Source organism: Schistocerca cancellata, chromosome 10 (genome assembly GCF_023864275.1).
Source record: "Schistocerca cancellata isolate TAMUIC-IGC-003103 chromosome 10, iqSchCanc2.1, whole genome shotgun sequence".
NCBI classification, from domain to species: Eukaryota; Metazoa; Arthropoda; class Insecta; order Orthoptera; family Acrididae; genus Schistocerca; species Schistocerca cancellata.
This window is the reverse complement of record NC_064635.1, coordinates 134,341,881-134,368,838: the sequence shown is the minus strand read 5'-3', so window position 1 is coordinate 134,368,838 and position 26,958 is coordinate 134,341,881. Positions and strand designations below refer to the sequence as shown.

The 26,958-nt window shown below is 40.8% G+C and overlaps 1 protein-coding gene across 2 annotated transcripts in view; it reads right to left on the bottom strand.

Moving 5' to 3' along the window:
• The window catches only part of LOC126106361 (uncharacterized), a 126,381-nt gene that overhangs the window by 56,718 nt on the left and 42,705 nt on the right, over positions 1 to 26,958 (bottom strand). For both annotated transcript variants that reach the window (XM_049912612.1, XM_049912613.1), the window contains exons 2-3: positions 24,652 to 24,905; positions 9,860 to 9,993 (exon numbers count right to left, since the gene is read on the bottom strand). In XM_049912612.1, the coding sequence (XP_049768569.1) occupies positions 9,860 to 9,993; positions 24,652 to 24,891 (374 nt within the window). In that variant the 5' untranslated portion in view covers positions 24,892 to 24,905. The remainder of the gene's footprint in view (positions 1 to 9,859; positions 9,994 to 24,651; positions 24,906 to 26,958) is intronic.

The window sequence follows — 26,958 nt, the reverse complement described above, 5'->3', positions numbered from 1 at the left end:
AAAGTCTGAGATTACTATTAACATTGTCTGCAAGGTCATTAATATACAACATGAACACCAAGGACCTCAACACACTTCCCTGGGGCACACCTGAAGTGACTTCTACATCTGTTGATGACTCCCCAGCCAAGATAACAGTCTGCATCCTCCCTACCAAAAAGTTCTCAATCCAGTCACAAATTTCACTTGGTACCCCATATGACAGTACTTTTGACAATACGCTTAGGTGAGGTCCTGAGTCAAACACTTTTCGGAAATAAAGACGTACTGTTACTACCTGATGCCTCGATCCAAAGCTTTCAGTAAGAGAAAAGTGCAAGTTGGGTTTCCCATGATCAAAGTTTTCAGAATCCAAGCTGGCTGGCATGGATTAGGTCATTCTGTTTGAGACACCTCATTATGTTGAGATCAGAATATGTTCTAAGATTCTAAAGCAAATTGATGTTAGGGGTATTGGATGGTAATTTTGTGGATCACTTCCACTACCTATCTTGTAGATGGGTGTGACCTGTGCTTGATTGAGGGATCTACAATTGATTATAGTTAGAAGTACTTTTTCAAGGAGGTTGTAGCATCTCTGAAAGTCGAGATTTGCACTCTGGTCCGCTATTGGCAGTAGTAAATCTCGTTTCCACATGGTCCTTTGCAGAGTCGTGATGTCACACATTTTCAAAACTCTCATGTAATTGGTCATTTTCTGTTGCTCCCATCCAATTATAATAGCCCCAAAGTGAAAGACTGGTAGACATCTTATTCAGAAATGGTAACCAAATCCCAATCAGTTTCACAGTTTGGTATTCGTCCACTGGCATAAAAAGAGTCGACACCACAAAACTTATTGTGCTGTTTAGCAGTCTGTGAAATTTGACATTTACCTCAATTACTGACTGTATAGGGCTGATATTACTGACCACAAAGGAAAGATGTGAAAAAAATTGAATATAGATGTGGTGTACAAACACATTCAGAAGATACTGGAACTTCCAAGGTCGGCCTAGGATGCTAACAAACTGTGACTAAAAGTAGGAATTTGCTGCACACTGTGTACTTGTGGAGACATGTACGTGGGTACTACAAAAGGAGCGGTGGAAAAATGACGAACTTAATGGTAACTTTAGGTAGGCAGAAACAGATAGATCAGCTGTTGCAAAACACTTTGCAAAGAAGAGGTTACTAGTTACAATTTTTTAAGATCCAGGTACTGGCAACTGCAAAAATATATTGTGGTAGGCTGTACAGAATCAGGAGGAGGAGGAGGAGGAGGAGGAGGAGGAGGAGGAGGAGGATGTGAAACTAAATGGTACCTCAGCTATGATGGTGGCGAAGATGTTTACCAGTCTCTCGCTGCAGGGCACTAGCAATAGCGGACACCAGCTGACAATGGTCAGTTGCACACAAATTATGGACATGTGTGATGTTACTACACCTCAGTGCGAGATCACTTGGAAAGAAATGAGCCAGAAGCTACTACCCCTGATTATTCATTATTCCTCCACAGATTAGTAGGAAAGTGGGTTTCTTCAAGAAATTAATAGGTGCACAGTATCACAGCAGTAAATATCTGAAGCCCGCTTTCATTAATTAGCTCTTAATACAGGCACTGTCTGAAAGATCAGTAATATTTTCTGTCTTGGATATGAACCTTTCAATCACTCAAAGCCTCATCTAAATGGCAAGTGGCTTCCTTTACTCATTCCACAATATTAACAAAATTCAATATTATCCAAGATGGACAAAATATTCAGACTTCATTAAGAACACAATAATTGCTATTCCAAAGAACACAAGAGATGACAGGTATGAATATTACCACACTATCAGTATAATAAATCATGGCTGCAAAATAGTGACACCAATTATTTACAGAACACCGGAAGTGCTGAGGGAAGCTATCTTTGGGGATGATCAATTTGGATTCCACAGATATCTAGGAACACTCGCGACAGTGTTGAGTCTACAGCTTATCATAGTAGATACGTTGCAGAAAGAGAAACCTACATTTATAGGATTTGTTGAAATACTACACAAATTTAAGGCCATCACATCACTTACAGTTTCTTTATTGTTTGATAATTTAATTTTGATTCCATTTGGTTCTTAGCATGTCAGGGTACATAAGCGGACAAGAGGCGAGAAAAAAAATTCCTGGGTTTTTCGCACATTTCCTGGTTAAAAAAAACACTTTTTCCCTAGTGAAAATACACTTTTTCCCTTGTGAAAGTACACTTTTCCCTGGGTGAAAGTATGTTTTTGTCCATGTCAAGCAACAATAAATGGTAAAGTTATTATACACCAATATAGAACTTCGCAGCACTTTAGAAAATGAAACCTAGCAAAAAACAAAGTGTTTTGGAAACATCTTTGATGTGAGACAACATTTACACTGCATATCTTCGTATAATAAAAGCATAAACACAAATCCTACCAAATACACCACGGTAGCTTATAAAACACTGAAATCGAGAGTGCAATGTGTTTTTGTTAATCAAGCTAAGCTAGCAACACATGATTTCACCAGCCAATGACAGTACGTTTTCAGGGCACCGGACATGTGATACAGTCAAGCAATAGCAACATTACTAAGTAGCATGAACACACATATATGGAAAGTTAATGCCTTAAACTAATACACATGCAACATAGCTACAAGAAAAGCTAAGCTTTCACTTATAACATTGGTTGTCAAAATGTTTTTGCTGTTTCTTTCTGAGAATGTGGTTAGGTAGGATCCTAAGAGCACAGTTTAAATTGCAGCAGCTGAATATTTATGATGAGCATGATTATAAATTTCACTGTTGTGCAGTGAACATTTTGTGGGTCACCGACTGAACACATGTTCCATCAAGCACCCAGAAATGTAAATTATGTGTGAAATTGCTCAAGTACTCACTTTCCTTTTTTTTTAAGGCTAATTATATTTATTGCCATCAATATTGCATAATCTGTAATGCATGGAAGAACTAAAATAAATACGAAAAACTGAAACTTGGCCTTTTTTTCCTGTGTTACCCTTTAAGATATATCAAACAAAATATGCTTGTAAAATTTTAAATAATTGCATAAATGGGTCTTTTGGTCATAAATTTTTCTAAGTGGCTAGTCCTAAGTGAAGTTTTGAATGAGAGTCTAACACTTCATGATCTAAGAAATTCCTTACATGTGTTCACTTGTAACAGAATTCATGCTGCATTAAAGAAATTTTACTTTGAAAGTAATGCTTCTCAAAACACCATTCACAATACTTTCCGGTGACCCATCAGAAATGTAAACAGTTGTGACATCATACTCATTGAAATGAGGCCCACGAAAAAGATGTGTCAGAAGCACCTTGTTGTTATGAAGTATTCCATAGTTTGACACATTTTGCTGTTGGCAGATGCTTGTATGTGGACTGGGTTTTGTTGTATAAGTGACACATTTTCTTTGCAACTGAAGTTTCATTTTGGTGTTATTCTCTCATTTATGCTTTACTGCTGTGGTATTACTCTGCAGTAGCGGGCTAAACTAAAATTCTTTGTTGACGTATCAGTTCTTACCAGTCAAAATTACAGAAAATTAACTGAAAACTAAAACAATGAAAAATTCCCAGAATTGTCAAAAAATGCCTCATTTTTCTGGATTTCCCCCAAATGAAAAGATTCCCAGGTTTTCCCCTGATTTCTTGGTTGTACACAACAAAGATACTCATGTCAGAATGCTGCTATATTCACTATAAGAATGATCTCCACTGTCTGACAGTGAAACACAGAGACATGCTTGCTTCACTGCTTCCACTCTATCACTTCATACAGTGTTTTATTTTGGGCTACTGTGTGCACACATGAAGAGCACTCTTAGCCTAGGCAGTCAGACTTATCAGTAGTGTCAGTTTTTGAAAGTGTGTAGACCATTGTTCAGTTGTCTATAAATTCTAGCTCTTGCTATCGTCGTACATATATTCTATTGTAAGTCTCCTCCTTCAATAACACACGTTTCACTTAGAACAACTTCTTTGTAATTAAATCACAGGAAGTAATAGTTCATGATTCTTCTGGAGACATGCAAAAAAGGGAACTTCTAGAGCTGAATACCTCATGGTCAATATGGTTCTTGGAATGTTTCAGTGCTGGAGAACACAGTTTGTAGGTTCAACTGGGAATCAGTGCAATCATAAGCTGTCAGTTCATTCACTGAAAACAAAACTGTCAGTCAAATGGCGAGTGAAGACAGTCTCACACAAGGCAGATAGGCTTTATCCACTCCCTAGCCAAATGGCACCGGTAGTTTGAGACATGTCTAAATCACAATCCAGGAGAAAACCACTTACGGCAGGGTTGTCATCAACAGGTGCACTGAAGAGCTAGCTGGAAATATTGGCCAATTGACAAGTGACAGCAGCAGCCCTTACGTATGCTGTCGGTGTTTTGCTATGTGACCTGGTGTCGGCAGAAACACCATTCCGTGCCTTGACTTCAAAAGACGTATACGTAATTATACCATGTGATCCATAAATATGTCCAGTAAAATTACAAGATGTTCCATCTTGGGATTTGTTGTTAACAATAACACATTTAGAAGAAACTGCAATATTAATTCAGTAAAAACGAGATAGAAAAACAATATGAACTTATATAACACTTCCGTAATCACTGTACAGAAGGGTGTGCACTACTCAGCACTTCCTGGTTTCAAAAGGCTTCCCAGCAGATCTGAAACAATTGAGTGATAAACCCGAAGTATTAAAAACCAATCTGACAGGTTTCTTTCTGCAAACTGTTCCTCACATATATTGAGAATTTCTTACTGTGAAGTGCTATTTATGTTTATACTCTATTTTTTTCAATCTTTTACTAATTCTTTGTTTATAAATATTGCAATCAGCTTTCTATAAACTATGTACTGACTCTTCCATGAGCCAGTAGCTATGGTTCACACATTCGACAAACATATTTATTTTTTATTTATGCATTTATTTTACCTGGCAAGATTAGGGCCTTCAGGCCTCTCTTACACCTAACCAGGCAATGACCATACTCAAAATTTCCCACTCTAGTATTTTGCCCTACTTTTGCTTTAAAACTCCTCATTCTGTTCATGTAGTGCAATTTGTTATAATTAATCATTTTTCTCTAAGTCTTCAAACAGGTCTTCTATATACCTTCATCGAAGTGTGAGCACAGTGGCATGTTGACTATAATAATGATTTCCATCGAGTGTCGTGCTTATTTTCAAACAATTCTTGCTATTCCGCCTACAGTTTTTTAAGTTTATCATATGATATGCAATAAGACATACTGCTCTCATGCAATAAGACATATGTCCTGATGTTAAACAGATTTAGTCTTCATTCTGGTAACTGCACTGTATCCTATTTTATCTTTAAAAAGTTGCTCGAAAATTCTGAAATACAGGGTGTACATAAAGTCCGGGAACACTTTCAATTATTTATTGCACATTAACCAAATATTGTACATATGTCATTTTGAAGAGAAACCCAGAAATGGCACATGGGAAGAATGATTGTCAGTAAGCCTACATACTGGCTGTAATTTCAAAATTTTTTCGTGATGGTCTTTATGTGAGATGCATGTGGAAGGAGGTAATACGCTGGCCGACTCTTCCTGGAAAGTGCTTTCTCGAAATGTCAATAGTAAACCTCTCTGCGATGCACATTGCCTCTCTTTAACATTTGCCAATGGATTTCGTTGAGCACCTCGGTAACGTTCTTGTTCAGACGAAACAATGCCCTGACGGAAAGCACTGCTCTTCGTTGGATCTTTTCTATCTCTTCTGTCAAATCTACCATGAAGTTTCGAAGATAAGACTTATAATTATGATGAGATTTACGATTATGGTGAAGTATTGTGCACATTTTTTGATGTACTGTGAGGATGAAGTCTGTGAATTGTACTGATTGCAGAGTTCTGTCCTACAACACAGTTAAGATTTAGACTTTGGAAATACCACTGCTGACTCCTTTCTATTTAAACAATTTTCATGCTCAGTTAGTTCATGATGACAAGTGACAGAACAATACATGCACAGATTACGTAAGACTTATACAGGTTCAAGGATCTCCTGTTTTTCCTGTGGTTAGCGCCAGAGAGCAGGGTGAAATGGAGGATGCACCATAACATGATTTACAGGAATTTTTCTAATGTACTCTTGTTACTTACTAGATATATGGAAATATATGATAGTAGAATGTGTAAGATGAAAATTTCAACACATAAGTAATAATCAGGAAGGCAAGTGAGTTTACGCATGTGAGATACTGCTCCTGAACCCCATTCCTTTCCCACTTCACGATGTAGCTGCTAGTGGACCCAGAAAGTGAGTGGAAGGGAAGAGAAGGCATATGAGGAACACAGAGACTACGGTGTGGGCCAATTGTTAGTGTGATCAAGAAGAAAAAGAAGTGTGAATGCTGGAAAAGATAAACCGGCACCAAAAATGGAAATGAGAAGTGTATATAATTATAATTAAAAAAGTAACTATGTTTCAGCCAATATTTGAGGGCTAATTTTCTTAACAGAAAGGAGGAGATTGTAAAGGATAAAACCATAGGAGAACTTTGAGGAGAAATTTTAGCTCTGGAGTAGAGATGGGGGATCCGCTCCTGGACTGATTCATAGAGTTGAATCTTTCAAAGGAGTGAACAATCAGTGATTCAGAAAAAAAGAACGGTAGCTCCAAACGTTTCCCACGGCAGAGAGAGAGAGAGAGAGAGAGAGAGAGAGAGAGAGAGAGAGAGAGACGGAGCCTATCAGTGGCGCCTCTGCTGGTCAGAGCACAGTGCACGCCACACAACACAGCCGGTGCCGGCCTCTGCCCTGCTTCTACCTTGGCTGCCTGCATTGTGCAGTGCCCCATTGGATTTTGTGTTTCACATATGCCGTGCCATTTCTGTGCGTCGTCTGCCGCATGCAGTGTCTGGCGCAGCTTAACTTAGCAACGCACTCTGTCGGCGATCGTTTCAGTCGCACGTCCTGCCCTCTGGGCAGTTGATGCGAGCAACAGGACAGAGAGCCTCCTAGCGGAGAACATAAGAACTACTTGCAACAACCTGCTCACAAGAGAACGGACGATTTGTCTCGGAGCGGGTGACTGGTGGCCGTTCACCGCTCCCCCCACCCTCTGAACTCGCCCGCTCAACGCTCACCCCACCGTTCTCAACTCTAGCCAGAGCGTTGAGCAAAGCAATTCAGGTGTCACTCTGGTCTCTGCAGTCTTAGCTCACGCAGTAATACAGCTCGCGGCTCGACCTACTCGACTCAGCGCCTCTGCATCAGAGTTCGTCTCTACTGGATATTGTTCTTCGTAGTAATACCGCTATGTATATTACATTATTATGTTATGTATACATCATTTGTTTTTATTTTATTTTTATTTGTTTAAACTGATCAGATTAGGTTCCTGACGACTCCTCTTACTATAGGATTTTTATTATGGACACTCGAATTTACGCTTTAATTACGAGCGAACCGATAAACATATCGCAAAATGTGATACACCAATATTTTCCTTGTTTTATTCTGCGTAAGGCTATTTGCAGCACTTTAGTCTTACAGTCAAATTTATATATATTTTTTCTTATTCTGGTACGGATTTTGCGATTTTAGGCGTCTTCGGAAGGAAACGTTCACTTTAAAAATATATGGCTTGCGATGTATTTGTACGAGGTTAATGAAATTTTAATACATTATAGCCAAATATATTGTTAATGTAAATCTCAAGTTACAACAATTTCCGATCACCCAAAAAACCCACGATAGTGCAAAATAAATCAATAATCAAAAACTTTGTCATATCGTGGAAATTTCAATAAACAATAGAAAATTCTTACTCATTATCTGTGTTACTTCAAAATAGGATCAAATAAGATCAAAATACAGGTATAGTACTGGAATAAACCAAGTTTAAAGGGCAATGTGCCTTCCATTTATTTTCTATTGTGAATGAGTGGTGAGTCATGAAAAAGAGCTAGTTCATTTCAGGGAGTGAACAGTTCTGATCCGATCTCTGAAAAGAACAGTTTTGCCCATCTCTACTCTGGACTGCAACAAGGGCACAGCTAGACACCAGGTGCTGTTCATTTAACTGCCCGATCAGCTCCTGTGATGTCAGACTATGAGTGCCAAAATCGGGCCACAAGCCACGGACACAAGTTGCAGCCAGTCATTGCCCTGACTCGGTCAGCAACCCTCAGTAGCAGCAAGTCTTCCGTGACACCGTTATGGATGTCAGTGCCCTGGGGGCCAGACTTTGAGAAACCTCTCTGGCTCGACTGACTTCTGTGTTGTCAAGACTTTCTGCCGATTAAGCCAGACCCCGGCCATTGCCCTGTTTCAAATGGTTCCGAGTGAAACGAAAATGCTGCACCTTCCGCTACAGTGAGCGCACGAAACCAGTATCTAGCCACGTGCGTACCAGCCTGTCAGTGTGTTCAGCCAGCTGTGTCTACCTGCCAGTACAGGACCCTACGACTGCTGCTACCACAGCCATACTGCACTTCCATGTAACAGCAAACCGACATGCCCCCACTTCTACGCTCAAGCGTCAGCCACTTCGTTATTATGATCGAATTATTGTCCAATTTACTTATAATCAAGACAGAAACTTTGCAACAAAAATGTTTTAGTATTTGCTTTCACACAGGTAGAAATTTGCTAGAATTTCCTCACAAATTACTGAAACCACTCACTTGATTTGCAAGATATCAGATGACATATATTTATAAAAGTTCTAGAGATAATAACAAAAAATTGTCCACTTCACTTACCTGACAGACAGAAAAGATGAATAACCTTTAAAGTAATTTAACTTTTGCTACCTACAGGGTTATTACAAATGATTGAAGCGATTTCACAGCTCTACAATAACTTTATTATTTGAGATATTTTCACAATGCTTTGCACACACATACAAAAACTCAAAAAGTTTTTTTAGGCATTCACAAATATTCGATATGTGCCCCTTTAGTGATTCGGCAGACATCAAGCCGATAATCATGTTCCTCCCACACTCGGCACAGCATGTCCCCATCAATGAGGTCGAAAGCATCGTTGATGCGAGCTCACAGTTCCGGCACGTTTCTTGGTAGAGGAGGTTTAAACACTGAATCTTTCACATAACCCCACAGAAAGAAATCGCATGGGGTTAAGTCGGGAGAGCGTGGAGGCCATGACATGAATTGCTGATCATGATCTCCACCATGACCGATCCATCGGTTTTCCAATCTCCTGTTTAAGAAATGCCGAACATGATGATGGAAGTGCGGTGGAGCACCATCCTGTTGAAAGATGAAGTCGGCACTGTCGGTCTCCAGTTGTGGCATGAGCCAATTTTCCAGCATGTCCAGATACACGCATGTAACTTGCCCGCACGTGTTCAACTGTTTCCTCGCTCACTGCAGGCTGACCCGTTGATTTCCCCTTACAGAGGCATCCAGAGGCTTTAAACTGCGCATACCATCGCCGAATGGAGTTAGCAGTTGGTGGATCTTTGTTGAACTTCGTCCTGAAGTGTCGTTGCACTGTTATGACTGACTGATGTGAGTGCATTTCAAGCACGACATACGCTTTCTCGGCTCCTGTCGCCATTTTGTCTCACTGCACTGTCGAGCGCTCTGGCAGCAGAAACCTGAAGTGCGGCTTCAGCCGAACAAAACTTTATGAGTTTTTCTACGTATCTGTAGTGTGTCGTGACCATATGTCAATGAATGGAGCTACAGTGAATTTATGAAATCGCTTCAATCATTTGTAATAGCCCTGTATATTCAATACTAGCAACAAATGTTGCACATTACTCAGCAGTAATTTTAATTCAGTCTGCTATTTTAAAGACCTTGCATCATGAAGCAACTACTAGTCAAACCTACTTTGAATAAGTATCAAATGCAGTCTGGTTCATTTCACGCAGGCATGCTTTGTCTTCAAATTGGCAGTTATGCTTCTCGAGCCCTGACATTTCCAGGAAACAGTCAGAAAATCGCAGAGCCAGATCACCATGGGTCTGCAACCATAAAAACAAAGAATTCTCATTTCCAAAGGATAATAATAATAATAATAATAATAATAATAATAATAATAATAATAGAGAGCCATCAAAGCACTCAACTAGAAATATTTGACGAAACCATAGAAAATGCAGATCAGAATGGTTCCATCACATGATTTTATACATCAACAAATGTTCCTACTTTTCAATTCATTATGCAAGTTACAATTACGATAGCACAATAAAATTCACCTACAGAGCCCGTACGAACACTATAGCCTACTTCAATCTTAGACAACTGCATTTTTGCACTGTTCTTTTTTTATTTATAAGTAAATCTACAGCACTACAGGGTGCGGCACTTAAATCCAGACAAATGAAACTATTTTTTTTAAACTAAATTTATTAAAACAAAATACAAATGAAAATGAAATTCCTTTTAAATATAAGTAGTGGTAGCATTCAAGAGTAACATTACTTGATGTAAACCTCTTCAGCCACAATGACCATCTCCAATCTTGTTCTTAACCGATTGCACACACTCTTTAAAACAGCGCTGTACATATTCACAAATGCTGCTTCGATAGCAGTGCATAGAGATGGAACACTAGGGTGTCTCATTTTACTGGTAACTCTTTCGACTATGCCCCAAACATATTATTTGAGAGAATTCAAATCCGCGCTATTTGGGGGCCAGAAATCCTTTGACTGGAACATGTCAACATTATCCGAGAGTCAGTTTTGGACTAAATGGCTCGTATTAGGTCCTCCTCTGCCATCCAACACATTGTTCACTCACTGACATTCAATACTGGCGTCAATTTCTTCAGTGATTGCCTCGGGTTCTCCGAAATCAGTGTCCGAGCCGTTTGGATGACTGCTGCAGTATGTGACACACGTTTCCTCAAACGAGGTTTCCTCGTCGGGTTAGCGGAACCTTCCCCACACTTATCCAAAGCATTATACTTGGCCACAATATCGTAAACAGTTGATCTCAGGTACTTGAAAAATTTAACTACTTCAGTGGGCGAATGCCCAGTGTGAAGAATTGATAATCGCAACTCTTCGGTTGTACACCACACTTGTCCATAACATCTAAGCCATTTTGAGGTTCTGAGTGTTTACTAGATGCCTATGGCTTTCAAGAACACCAATCACAATGTGGCACGAAATTCAAATCTAAATGTGTCCAGATTTAACAGCCACACCCTGCACTGCACAGGATAGGGGTAGTTTATTGGAAGAAAACTAGTTTACTTTAATTCTAAACTGAAAATGCATGTGTCACAGCTCTGCATACTTTTCTGATCACCAATTTCAGGGCGTGTGAACAACATTAAGTTCATTCTTGACTTGTGTTTGGTGTTCTTTATAAATGTTGTTTATTTCATCAATCACAAACCACATAAATGAGAAGATTCGGTGTGGCTCAGGGTAAGAATATGTGGCTTGTTAAATGTACATTTACATGAAGACCATGAGTTAACTTAACAGCTGTCTGATGGCTCGTATTGGCACCATATTACTTGTGCTGTAACTGACGTGCCTGAAAATATCTTACAAGGTATTTAGGAATGAAAGTATGTGTACCAAACAAGTTTCACATATCAGAACAGTATTAACAAAATGTTGCTGTAGTCACTAGGCAGTTCTCAAGTAGCACAAAAGAGATATGCTTAGTTTCTTGAGCACAGGGATTTGCTTTATATACTCTGTATTTATGTACTTATCATGTTGTAGTGACCCAATGAAATTTAATTTTTTAACCTTGTTCAATTAAAATCTGAAACTTGAACTGCATGTTTTGCATGACATAACACGACATATTGCTAATTCCACCAACTCAATGGAGTTTGCAAACACTTTCTGGGGACCAGTGAAGCCAACATGTTATTTTTGTATTGCCGAATTCATGCGGGTCCGCTACACTGTGCTATGCTTACTAGATATTAAAGTCTCAAATGCAGAACAGAACATACTCCATTATAATTACCTGTTGAACACTGGTTGTTTTTTAATTTATTTAACTTTTTCCTTGGGTCATCTTGAAGGAACAATCTTAAATGCAGCTTCATTTAAGCCCAGAATGAATATCAATTATTAAAATATAGGACATCAAATCATTTCTGTAATTCTCTATTCGTTTATTTGCCTGGCAAGATTAGGCCTTCTGGGTAATCTCTTGCATGTAAGCAGGAATGCTCAGAAAATCAGTTTGCAGGTCTCAATGCAATTTGCATAGCACATAAGTAACAACAACAACAACAACAACAACAATCCCCTCTACTTCTATATCTTCTAACGGTACCGTATTATTTTCTAATTTTCTCTCAATCAATTAATTACTACAAGAGATTTTATTAATTTGTTGCTTTTACTGTGTCTCTCAGTCCCAATAATCATTCAGTAAAAATTTGATGTTAACAGGATGGACATTATTGTAATACCTATGCTCATTACTTTAGTAATTATATAAATTGAAAATAAAAGGGCAAATCTAGAAGAAACAGAAGGTCATACAGTTGAAGAAATCTGGGGAAGAACTGACAATGTTATAGGTCATGGAAACAACAAAAATAGTTGTGATGTGCTGATATGGAAGCTAAGAAAATGTTAGCACAAGAAGCTTGAATGCAGCACAGCTTTGGATCAGATGCAAGTCTATGGGCAGTTTCTTCTACAGACATATGGATGAAATGGAGAAGGGCACTGAGAATGATTCAGAGATAAGTACAGGTACAGGTACAGGCACAGGCATGAGGCTGGCAGTACAATCTCTTATTGCAGTTATGGAAGATGCAGTTGATTAAAAACTGATTAACAGCATGGAGAGTGGAAAGTCATGTAGCCTGTTAGATTTCTTCCACTAACTGAGCACAGTGAACATTTTACTGCAGCCAGTCCTTTTCTCAAAAAACTGGTTACATGTTGTGGCAAGATCTTTCTTCAACTCCAGCCCAACTTCGAAGTCTCCCCCCCCCCCCCCAAAATGGTATACAATTAACCTTTGCAATATCAAGGGAGAGGGTATTTTATACCTACCTTTCAAAAATAGTGTAGTTTAGTCATTTACTTTATATTTCAAAATTTTCCAAAAAGATATTTGTTGTTTTTAATGATTTATCATACCAGATTCCATAATTGTTTTTTTCTATAAACCTTAACCCAAAAATTTATGTCTTAGTAGTGAGTATATCATTCATATTTCAGGTTCTCGACACTTCTTACACATCTATGTATCTTTAAAACATATGTTGTGAATAAAAGTCAGCAACAGTAAAGAATTTTTTTTATGGTTATAAAGTACCTTCTCCTCAGTGTGCACATTACAGAAAATGCGTGGGTATTGCTAAGATTGTGCTGACAGATATTTTCAGATTCTGCACTCTGCATCAATTTTTTTTAAATTTTTTTTTTGTGTGGTAGGCATGAAGTACCCTAAACTTAGTATTACAAGTTATGGAAAATGTGTTGGTATTGCTAGTGTTAAATTATCTTAAGTCATTTAGTCTGCATACATACTCTTACAGCTTAAATCACAGCGCACTAGCTTGCGAGACAGAGACGAGCTGGACAAAGATTGAATCTGTAACCTTCAATCTGGCACACTTGCCAGGCAAGTGAGGAGCACTACATCCCAATGCCTAAAACTATCCTGCCTTATTGATTTTCTGTGTACGACCTCTGCTACCTTGTTGTTTTACATTTCATTTCTTTTTCACTCTTTATTACAGCTTTATAACATTTTACAATGAGCAACTTCTTTATCTTTATAACGTTTGACAATGAACAAATTAGTACTTACATAGTGAACCCAACATGCATCAAATATCCGAGTTCTATATCTGTGCCTGTCAGGTAGCAGGTGCTTCAGCTTCAGGAACGCAGTCGAGACAAAGGAAGGTTACATGTTTGGCAAGACAAATGTACTGATCGCAAGCTTGACACGCGTAGTTCGCCTTTCTGTCCTCCTTGCAGCCTCACAACCCACACCTTGCATTCTTCTTCACATTTTTTGGCAGAGGAGGTGCCACAACTTGGCTGCTGCAAATAGGAACGAAGTTTTTGAGGTGCTGCTGCAACAGTTTAGGAAGGTGTCTGAATGCCTGCTCACGTTTGTAAAGCTAACCTCAAAGAAGGGTGAGGGCGAGGGTTTTGAGGAACTGTGGACATGGCAGGATTGCCTGAGGCGAGTTACAGATGTAGATCACTTGCGCATTGATTTCAGCGACATTGAGTAGCAAGAAGAAGATCCGAGTGGCCATCTTCTGCAAGTTCAGCTCACGTCGAAAGTTCTGCACAACTGATCGACGGTGTCGGTACTACCTTTGGTCTTACTGTAGTAGGTAATCACCTGAGCCTGCTTCTTGTCCCCAATCAATTTGTCAATATGAGCCTTACGGTGGAAGGTGGAGAGAAGAATCACGACCTCCTTTTTTGGAATGGAGGACGCCAAGGTAATCTGGTTCTGAATCCGAACATGCTGCTGCAGACTGGGCGGATAGTGGTCTGAGTGAAACCTTAGGGATTTCTTTTTTGTTTTTCCTAACTGTTCCAACCAGGCTCATATTGTGCTTGGTAGGAGTGTAATGGCCAGTGGAACACTGGTGTACCAGTTGTCCATCATTAGGTTTCTTCCCTACCCAAATATCTTGGCTCTGAGGTGTTCAGTCACATCAGATGGGGAGTTTCTGTTGTGGAAAGCACTGTCAGGTTGCTTTCCGATGCACGCCACTTTGCAGCATGAGCAGAAAATCTCAAAGTTGCACATGACGAAGATCTTTATGCCGTACTTGGGCCCACTTTGGTGGGATGTATTGAATGAAACAGCATTGGCCCAGAAACTCTTCAGTTTCTCGTTGAGAGTTACATTGCTACCGAGGATGTACTGTTCTGGCAGTTCTTGTTGAACTAGTTGAAGACTTCACGGATTGGACAAAGTTTATCTTGGGCACACTATGGCAGTCAGGTACAGAGATCATCAAACCTCACACAACGCAGGAGAAATCTAGCTCAAGTCATGGCCACCATCAGGGGGAATATCTCAACACCAGTCTCATTGGTGACCCAGAAGCTTTCCAGGTTCATTTGTCCAGCTTCGGATCCACACAAATTAGACAGAGAAGCCTGAGGACAGCCATGGCCACAGGTTTGTCCATCATCCCGTACAGGCTACCTGTCCTGGTCTTGTAGTTTTTTGTCTTTCTTCGTGTTGGTGCAGTTGATGATGACCTGGCCAATCTCTGGAGTAACAAAAAGACTAAGGGCTTCCTTGTGAGTCTTTGCATTCCTTGCGTTTCTCTTTGGTCCAGGAGCTTCTCTGATGAAGTTCCAAGATCCAATCTTAGCCTTCTGCGGGCCTGGAGGATTCTTCACCCACTTGGTGACCCCCTCCTTTGTTGTTGTTTATATTAATTATGATTTTAGGGCACAAAACAGCTACGGTCATAAGTGTCCATTTTGTGGCTTAGTGAAGGATAAAGACAGGAATTTAAACCAGCAGCAATGGGAGCGAAACTCAAGAAAGAGGGAAACTAAAAACGGAAGGAAATCTTAGGAAAGTGCTATTGAGCTATTGAAGGGGGGGGGGGGGGGGATGTTTTCCCCAAAACGTTTATCAACTCAAGGATGCAATTGGCTGAGTACGCATCATCTGCTAAAAGGGAAGATATATCAGGCAACAGCTGTAAAAGAGCATGTAGTGGGTTAAAAAGGGGCACTGAAGTAAAAGGTGACTCACCGTCCACGATTGAGAGCAGTGGGGACAAAGCGGGGGAGGATCGTCACTTAAAAGATGTTGATGGCTAAAAAGGCAGTGCCCAATATAGAGTCTAGTTAGAATTACCTCCTCCCGACACCGAGGCCGGATGGAAGAGGTCCAAGCACACGGAAGAGGCTTTATGTCCCGTAATTTATCATCTTGAAGTGCAGACCAATGTGTGTGCCATAAAAGAGCAACACATCGATATAAAACACTCTTTAGATCAGCAAAGAGAACCATGCGAATAGTAGCCAAGGAAGAGAGACAGCAAGCAGCCTTTGCCACTATATTGGATGCCTTGTTTCCACATATACCAACATTCCCTGGGACCCAGAGGAATGCCACAGAGATGCCATCCCAAGTGGAGCATGTGGAGGCAGTGCTGAATCCAGTGAACCCAAGTATGGACAGGATACAGAGCTTGGAAGTTGAGAAGAGACCCGAGTGAATCCACGCATATAATATACTGTATCCACTGATGGCGACACATGTATTGGACAGTATGGAGAACAGCGTAAAGCTCCGCAATAAATACCGAACACTGGTCAGAAAGCCGAAATATAACAGCGGTGTCGTCAATAATATAGGCACTCCCGACACCAAAGGTGGTCTTGAAGCAGTCACTGTAAATAAATGAGGCATCCTCTGCTTAAGATTTCATATTTATTTGACTACTAGTTTAGACATTGCGTCAACACCATCTTCAGGTCCATACACTTTGATGATATCAATTGTGTGCAGCTGAGTATTAGACGTCCACGGTGAGACCAATACGTGCTCCACATGGATGGCGGGCAGTAAATATGAAATCTTAAGTACAGCTGGAGGAGTTTCATTTTTAATAAAAATTATACCAGCTGATGTCCTATCATCATCCAATTTAAATATGGATGTATGAAGACCTCTTTAGTAGGTCAAGGAGAGGTGAAGATGGTGCAGTATTTACCCGTCAGGTGCACAGTGGGCTTTCTACTTTTCTGTCACTCAGATTTCCTGAATAATTCGTTCCTCTTTAAAAATAGGGAAATATCTAGAGGAATCAGCGTGGTCGCCCACACAGTTGATGCAATGAGGGGATGGGGGTGAACCCACCCTCCTGGGCATCCTTGCCACAGGTAATGCATTTGGCCATACTGGAACACAATTGGCTAGTATGATTAAACCTCTGACACTGATAGCAACACGTAGGATGGGGGACGTAAGGGTGAACTGAAATTATCTCATAGCCCGCTTTAATGCTTGATGGAAGTTGAACTCTGTCAAATGTCAAGAAGAGATTGCAGGTTGGTACCAATTCCTTTTCAACCTGTTTCATTACTAAAATGTACAGCCATTACTTCCTGATCAGACAGGTCTTTCTGAATGCCCTCTTTTTGATAATCCATTGAGTGATCTTGTATAATAAACCACCCCACGTGAAGAAATTAAAATACAATGCGCTTCCACCCGGACAGGGAAGGTGTGTAGCAGTGTAGTTCGAAGCAATTTTTGTGCCTGGAGGGCACCATCTGTTTCTAACAACAAGGTGCCATTTCGTAACCAGGAACAAGACTTTACAGAACCTGCAATTGTGTCGACAACTTTCTAAACAATGAAAGGCTCTACTGTTGAGAAGTCTAGATCTTTGTCAAACTGAGGAACAACTAGGAACTTTGGCACTGATGGAAGAATTTTCTGTGGCTGAGATTCATCTAGCTTTCTCCTGTGGGCAGAAGTTGTAGAACCAGAAAAAAACCATTGCAGAAGTATCCTCCACGATTACTGGCATCTCCGATGGCATGCTCCTGCCCAATGGGGGCCCTCTCTGAGGGCACTCCCGCCTCAGGTGAATGTGCACACTTCAGGTCACACCTTCCGAGAAACGGACGGAGGGACCAATCGGCACCTTTGGAAGGTACCAGCTCAGGTAATCACCCCTCCCTGGGCTTGGCCTTTACCAGGGCGTATGTACGTGTCCTACTTGTCTATCTGTGGCGGGGAATTATTGCATTACCCCATCACCGGCTACGCGTGGTTCGGCCTTCAGACATGCACGGAAAGGAAAGAAAGAAAAAGAGAGGAACAAGGAAAAGGAAAGAAAAGAAGAATTCTCAAACGCCGCAATGGAGAAGAATGTAAAGAGAAGAATCAAGGAAAGAGCAGGACAAAGTAAGGACAGATACTTGATAGTGTAGAGATAAAAGAAGAGAACCACTTCATTTGTTCACAAGTATCCGTCTCAGGAGCTAGGCGCTAAACATATTCCCAAACAGAGGGAGAAGGGGAAGGGAAAGGGAACGGGAAGGTATGCAACCAGGAAAGGGAAGAGACCTGCATGAGCTCGGGGTCCTGTGCTTGCCATGCACGTATCCACAAAAGAGTTGTGGGCCCCCTGGAGGGCCACTTGGTGACACCATCCTTTCCGAGACAGAAGTCATCAAATTTGAAATGACTGTCAATTTTGCCATCGGTGGCATCCTCATTTGAGTGTCTTGTTCACTCTCTCCTCACCCCTATCATTAACAGGTAGCAGCTGGTGCAGTTTGTGATCCTCCACATTCTTGGCTTCCCCCTCCTCTTTCTCCAAATTTTGCAGTAGCTCCTTCAGCCTAGCACTTTCCCATCCATATAATGACATCTAAAATATGATACAAGGTGTACAACTTTGCTTCCGCCATCTGCCGATAGGTGGCGACAACGGTAAATAGCGGTCAAAAGAAACAGATCGCATATATCAGGCAGTTAGCTTGGACCTCATTCAAACATTAGTCGATTTGTTTCTGCATCATAAAGTTGTTCTTGATTGAAAATGTCAGTTTACTAGCCTAATTCTCGTAATTTGGGGGAGGTGTTACTATTTTGTTTCAATGTGAAGAAAACAGAGGCTGAGTCTCATAAAATGCTCTTAAGTACGTATGGTAAGGACGCTTTCAGTAAAATAATGTGTTGTGAGTGGTTTCAATGCTTCAAGAATGGTGATTTTAACATCGTAGTCCAGCATAGTAGTGGAAGAGAGAATGTTTTCGAAGATGCAGAATTGCTGAGTGAAGACTCGCATCAAACTCAAGAAGAATAGGCACGATTGGTGGGAGTGACATAACAAGCCATTTCAAAACACCTCAAGGCTATGGGCATGATTCAGAAAGAAGGAACTTGGTCCCGCTTGAACTGAAACCAAGAGACATTGAACGGAGTTTGTGTGTTCGTGAACAGTTGCGTCAGAGGAAGGTATTTCTGCATCGCATTGTGACCGGGGACGATAAGCCTGAACACAAAAAATCATGGGGATATCCCGGCCATGCTTCCACGTCAGTGAACAAACCGAATATTCACGGCTCCAAGATCATGCTCTGCATTTGGTGGGACCAGCTCGGCATCGTGTACTATGAGGTGTTAAAACCAAGTGAAACAATCACAAGAGCTCGTTATCGAACGTAATTAATGTATCTTTGCAGAGCATTAAAAGACAAACGGCTGCAATACAGCGAGAAGCATGATAAAGTGAGTTTGCAGCATGACAATGCTCGACCCCACGTTGCAAAAGAGGCCCAAACGTACTTGGAAACGTCAAAATGGGAAGTCCTACTCCACCCGCCGTATTCTCCAGACATTGCTCCCTCTGACTATCACCTGTTTACATCAATGGCGCATGGCCTGACTGACCAACACTTCCGATCTCATGAAGAAGTCGGAAATTGGATCGACTCGTGGATCGCTTTGAAAGATGAACAATTTTTTCAACGCGGGATTCGTACACTGCCCGAAAGATGGGAGAAAGTAGTGGCCAGCAATGGAAAATACTTTGCATGATACATGTGTAACCAATTTGTTTCATTAAAGCCTCAAATGTTGGGGAAAAAACGGCGGAAGTAAAGTTGTACACCTTGTATAATATGCAAATAGCAATACACTATAATTAAATAATTATAATATAATACAACAGACAAATACCAGTGGCCCAGTTATAAAACAACAACTGTTATTTACATGAGAAAGTTGTAATAATGTATTATGATACAGTATTACAGGTCTACAAAGCACGTGTTTCTTACGTCTGGCACAGCAGTGTTCAAAATCCAGGCAACAAGCATGGAAAGGTGGGGTGCAGTAAACCCCAACAGAGAGAACGAAGATGTTTACCTGTCAACTTCCAGTTCACAAATGAGGAAAACGCATGGAGCGCACTTGGGTAAATGCAACTGACAGCTATTCACAACCTCAGCAGTGCCCATGTTTCCATATCAGTGTTATACACGAAAGTACAGTCTGTGGGGATACTGCACACTGGCTTTCTGCTGGAGGGTTAAGAAAACATGATACATAAAGCATTAAAATGATAAACAGTTCACGAGATCTGTAGATGGATGGCACACACAGCTTCCCTCATTTATGTTAACCAATAACTGGTGACATGAAGGAACTGTGGCTGCCAAGTTACATAAAATAAAATATTCCAAACCGGGCAAGCAGCAGACGCCATATGATGGCTTATTCACTGCGAAAAGCTGCATTTTATCTAACCTACAAAGCCAACAATATGGTCAATTGTTGTACAGATGTTACTAGAACAAAGGACGTGTTATAGTGAGAGTTTGCACATGCACAGTTCTGGATCTTTCCTACCAACACTAGCTTTTCTACATCTCTCCTCTCCTCAGCACAGCCCAACTCTGCACCTAGCAGCCCTGTCCTGTCTTCACCATAGTCCTGCTCGCTTTCACAGCAGCACATCACCTTCCCCCACCCCTACTCTGCTGTTCCCCCATCTCACCACCCCATGCCCCCCCCTCCCTCCAACAACCACCAGATTGCTGCTTATGTCAGATGCAGTTGTAGTCCAACAGTCAAGAGTCTTTGTCCAAAAGTTAAAAGTTTAGCAGTCTTTTTATTATGTTGAATTAAAAGCAATTTTTGGAAGGAAATGAAAATGAAATATCGTTGAACAAATGACTGTAACCTATGCAGAGTGTACGAAGAAATTCATTCAGTTTTGTAACAACAAAATGTTACATACTATTTTTTTTAAGCAAACTTCTCCCTCCACCCTCCTATTTCACTCTGTACAGCTAAGTATTAACAACATGGGTGCCTGCAAAAATATACTCCTGGTAGCTACTGAAACTTGGAAAAAAAATGCCTGAGAATCCCAAGTGTGAGGAGGAAGATGGTGTCAAGAAAATTTTAATAAATTATGGGGGGGGACAGCATACCATCACAATGACTTTTCTTTCCTCTCAGCTGAGCTATATACCAACCAACAGCAGTAATTTAACTGCGCTTTTAAATATTAAGTATTTTAAAATTTGTGATTTATATTAATGTACGTTAATTCTTATAAAGAAGAAAACAGCAACCAGCCACTATTAATACTACTATTTATTTGGGTAAATAGTGCCGTTACCGGTTTCGAACTGGCAAGTTCATCATCAGATGGCTGTTCACATGACTAGGGAAGGCGCGGACAAAGGTGTCTGCACTGGCATGTTTAGATGTTGGTCAAAAATAGACTTCATAATTGTAGCAAGATGAGAACAGTGCCCAGCTTTGTAGGCAGTGTGCTGCCTTGTCAGGCAAGGAAACCAAGGATTTATAGTCAGTAATGAAGCGAAACTTGGAGCCACACAAAAACTTGAAATTCCTGAAGAGCATAGATCATGGCAAGAGCCTCTTTTTCCACCGGAGAGTAATGCTTCTGGGCCACAGGGAGAGAGATTTAAAGCCAAAAACAACAGGTTGTTCAGAGCCAACAACATATTGGTGCACTAGACAGCGCCAAGGCCATACTGTCAGGCATCAGTTGCCAAAAAGATGTGCTGATTCAGAGAGAACATAGCTAAACAAGAGGCCAAGATTATTGTGGATTTCAACACTTGAAAAGCACGTACACAATCCGGGCTCCGGCAAAAAGATACATTCTTGCACAACAAGGCATGCAATGGCTGAGCCAACGCAGCAGACCCCAGCAGGAATTTATGGTAGTAGGCTGCCTTCCTGGAAGGCCCGAAGCTGCTCCATGGACAAGGGGCAAGACATAGATGTGACAGCAGAGATGTGGTCTGGCTGAGGGCAAATTCCATCCCATGAGACCTCAAACCTGAAATAAACAATACAAAGTTGAAAACACTGAGATTTCACAAAATTAAACCATAAGTCTGCGGACCATAAGACAGAACACAAAGTGAGCAAATTTTTCATGTGATGGGCCATGGAAGAGTCCCTGACAACAATATCCAGATAATTAACTTGCAACCAAACAGACCAAATGGAGTATTCAAAACCAGAACCCACCACGACTCTTTATCCACAGGAATCTGCAGATGCACTTCAGGCAAATCAATTTTAGAAAGTACAGGCCACTCGATACTTTCTCCAACAGTTCCTCCTGGTGTGGGGTAGGATACATATTCATGATTGACTGCATGTTGACAGTAACTCCGAAATCAGCACAGAGGCAAAGTTTCCCTGACAGTTTCCGAACTACAGCCAGCAGAGACAACCATTCACTAGCCATAGCACACTGCACTACCTCTAGAGATTGAAGTCCAAACAATTCTGCTTTCACTTGACGTCTCAGGGCAACAGGAATAGGACACCCACAACAAAAACGAGGCCGAGCTGTGGATTTCAAAACAATATGAGCAGAAAAATTTGTAGCACACCCTATACCTTCCAAATAACAAGTCCAAAAACTCCTCACACAGTGTTTCCAATTGAGGATACGGTACCTGACTGGACACACGGTGAACAGCGTCGGTGAAAGAAAATCCAAGTGCCTGAAATCCATCCATCCCAATCAAGTTCTCGAAACTGGCATCAGCAACCAATAAAAATGTAATGGAACAAACTACTCACTTGTAAGAGGCAAATACTGTACATTGTCCCATCGGTGCAATGTTCTGTTTGTTACAGCTTATCAGCTTCTGCATGACTGTTGTCAACGACAGCAAGCCTAAACTTTCATAGGTTTGAGGATTGAATAACGTCACTGCACCAGCTTTGTCACCCTGTAGCTGGAGCACTTGGTGGAAAACACTTAACGCGCAACTTGGGAAAGTCACAAGCACTGCAGTCACAAACTGTCCACATTCTATGTGACCTATGGTGAACAACACACAGAGGCGATGTGGCCTCCTCCTGGCAAGCGTTACAAGTAGCCCAGCGCTTACGGCACGCCATATGCTGCTCTGTGCATACTGGCAGCCGATTCAAGCCCACATGCGTGGTGAGACCACACTTGGCATGCCCCCCCCCTCCTCCTCCTCCTCAATACATACACTAATAGCAGGACATAGTAGAAAGAACTAAGATAAATATGAAAAGCAACTTTGAAGCTTTGTCACTTTTGTCATGTCTAACCCTATAAGATATATCAAACACAAATGTGGCAGTCAAATTTTAAATAATGACATAAACAGCTGGGCTTCTGGGCCCAAAATTTTCATCACACATTCCCACACGTAACATAATTAATCTTGCGTAAAAGGAAATTATTCTTGAACCATCATTTGCAATATTTTATCACTACCTGCTAGAAATGTCAACAGTTGTGATGTCATGCTCATCGAAAGCAGTTGTAGTTACGAAGTCTTCATCCTAAAGCCTTTGACACATATTGCTCTCAGCAGATGCTTGTTTGTGCACTGTGGTTTTTTGTTGCACATGGCACATTTTCTATGCAACTTAAATTATTTTCAAACAATGGAAACTCCAGGTAGGAATATCAACAATGTAGGAAAAGATAGATTGCTAATTACTGTAAAAAAAAGACATGTCAAGTTGCAGACAGGCACGATTAAAAGACACTCACATTCATTGTGAGTGTGTGTGTGTGTGTGTGCGTGTGTGTGTGTGTGTGTGTGTGTGTGTGTCTTTACTGATGAAGGCTGTGACCAAAAGCTATATGTGAATGTCTTTTAATCATGCCTGTCTGCCGCTTGATATGTCTTCTATATGATAAGTAGCAATCTATCCTTTCCTACATTGTTAAATTTTATTTTGGTGTTATCCTCTCATTTATGTTTTATTGCTATCGTATTATTCTGCATTAGTGAGCTCAAGTTAAATTCTTTGTTAGAGTACCAGTTCTTGCCAGTCAAAATTAGAGAAATTTAACTGTACACTGAAACAATGAAAAATTCCCAGAGTTCTAAAAAATTCCTGGCATTTCCCAGATGAAAAAACTCCCACATTTCCCAGTTGAAAATATAAACCCTAGAGAATTCATGAATATTCACTCAAGTATTTCTTAAGCAAGTTATCTTGATGCACGGAAGGTAAGCACAATTTTGCAATTATATTCAAAGCACACCATTTGTATTATTAAAAGGAATTGCGAACGTGACATTTTGAGTTAACCATCTGAAATCATAAGCTTACAAAATCGTACCTATCCAACAAAATGAACAAGAAGTTAAGAAATAAAGCAACAAACTATTCACCAAAGATATTTTTTTCATATCTGAATTGTGTTATGTTAATGCTGAAAATAAAAGATCTTAAATAGGAAAAGTCTCAACAGCTGAGCAAAATTCTGCTGGATATTAACAAAAACAACCTGTCAGAGAGAGTTCACAGTTCATATTCACAACAAAAACCAGCAGGAAATCACACCAGTAGGTAATAGGAAGCAACAAAGATTGAGGGTTCTCCTTCAGACCTAGTCTGCACTGGTTAGGAACTTCTTAAACATAAGTTCAACACAAAACACAGCTGTGCCAACGGAGATGGCGCAAATTTCCTGTAAACAGTGTGCCAAACAAAATGAACTCTTGTTACTCAGACACCATTTATAAAGGTGTCTATCAGAGGTCCAGTTTCCACAATTTACAGGGTACCCTATCAGGTAACGGGAACATCACAACCTTTATTTGTTGCCATCCTACTATTGGTTAAGTTCACTTTTGCCAACTGTCACCCCCAGCAGACTGCCATACCTTCTCGTCGAGCTGCCGGCAGCCGTCCTGAAGGGCGGCAACAGCTTGCTTCCAGCAGGTCCCGGACTGCGGCATGGATATCCTCTCCACAGCCTGACGGTACTGGTCTCTCCCCTCACGTTCCAGCTCTGAGAGAGCCACATCGCTGTGCAATGGCTCCTCAAAACTGGACTCCGACTGGCACCGACATGCCACCACCAGCAGCAGCAGCAGCAGCAGTACAGAAGTTGCCGTTGCCATAGGGAATTTGTGATCTGCATTTCAAAAAGAACCTATGTAACAACTTCAACAAAACTTTCTTAAGTCACAATTTCTATTAAGCAGACACACTGTAGCCTACAACAAATTAACTTGGAATCATTATTTCGAGCAGTTCCAGAATTAGAATTCCATCTTCCAGTGCTTATTACACGCTCATCTGCCGTAACCTCACATTGTTGTCTACAAGTACCTTGATATCCTAACATCACCAGGAAAAATATTACGAGGAGGAAAAGATTAATGTAAAATAGTTCCACTTGTGATAAGAGCTGTGTTCAACACTTAAAGCACAATTGCACTGAGGCAACAACCCAGCATGGTGCATGCTACATGGAGCAATTCGACTAGGCTGATACAAAACGAGCCTCAGGTGGCACTGCAGCACAGTCTTCGCAAATTGTTGCCTGTCCGAGCTACCCAGTTGCCAGCAAGAAACAATGTGTTACACCTCATCACCAGCTGTCGCCAGACTGTGGAGCTTTCACGTGTGATGCGAAGTGGACAATTGACAAAGCAATTTATTCAAGATCATCATAATTATACAAGGTTATTACAAATGATTGAAGCGATTTGACATCTCTACAATAACTTTATTATTTGAAATGTTTTCACAATGCTTTGCACACACATACAAAAACTCAAAAAGTTTTTTTAGGCATTCACAAATGTTCGATATGTGCCCCTTTAGTGATTCAAGCCGATAATCAAGTTCCTCCCACACTCGGCGCAGCATGCCCCCATCAATGAGTTCGAAAGCATCGTCGATGCGAGCTCGCAGTTCTGGCACGTTTCTTGGTAGAGGAGGTTTAAACACTGAATCTTTCACATAACCCCACAGAAAGAAATCGCATGGGGTTAAGTCGGGAGAGCGTGGAGGCCATGACATGAATTGCTGATCATGATCTCCACCACGACCGATCCATCGGATTTCCAATCTCCTGTTTAAGAAATGCCGAACATCATGATGGAAGTGCGGTGGAGCACCATCCTGTTGAAAGATGAAGTCGGCGCTGTCAGTCTCCAGTTGTGGCATGAGCCAATTTTCCAGCATGTCCAGATACACGTGCCCTGTAACGTTTTTTTTCGCAGAAGAAAAAGGGGCCGTAAACTTTAAACCGTGAGATTGCTCAAAACACGTTAACTTTTGGTGAATTGCGAATCTGCTGCATGAATGCGTGAGGATTCTCTACCGCCCAGATTCACACATTGTGTCTGTTCACTTCACCATTAAGAAAAAATGTTGCTTCATCACTGAAAACAAGTTTTGCACTGAATGCATCCTCTTTCATGAGCTGTTGCAACCGCGCCGAAAACTGAAAGCGTTTGACTTTGTCATCGGGCGTCAGGGCTTGTAGCGATTGTAAACGGTAAGGCTTCTGCTTTAGACTTTTCCGTAAGAAGTGTCGTTGCACTGTTATGACTGACTGATGTGAGTGCATTTCAAGCACGACATACGCTTTCTCGGCTCCTGTCGCCATTTTGTCTCACTGGGCTCTCGAGCGCTCTGGCGGCAGTAAGCTGAAGTGCGGCTTCAGCTGAACAAAACTTTATGAGTTTTTCTACATATCTGTAATGTGTCGTCACCATATGTCAATGAATGGAGCTGCAGTGAATTTATGAAATCGCTTCAATCATTTGTAATAGCCCTGTAATGAAATAACAAGCAACCAGTTGCGTAAAAGAAATTTAATTTCTTATCAATTTTGGGCACTTAGTGCCCTTCTTCAGAAGGTTAAACCTACCGCATTATTTTAGAATGTCAATAATAAAGTGAGTGAACTATATGACCATGGCGTTCTGCTGTATGCACTTTATTATTGACACTTGAAAATAATACAATAGGCATAAAGTTCTGAAGAAGGGCACTACGTTCCCAAAACTGGTAAAAAAATTAAATTTCTTGTATGCAATTGGTTGCTTATTATTTCATTATATACGGCTACAGTTGCTGAAGTTGAATAAAATACTATCATAATTCACGTAAACTGTGGGACATAGAATGACTGACAACTAAGATAATCGATAAAAAAATAATAACCTGGGACA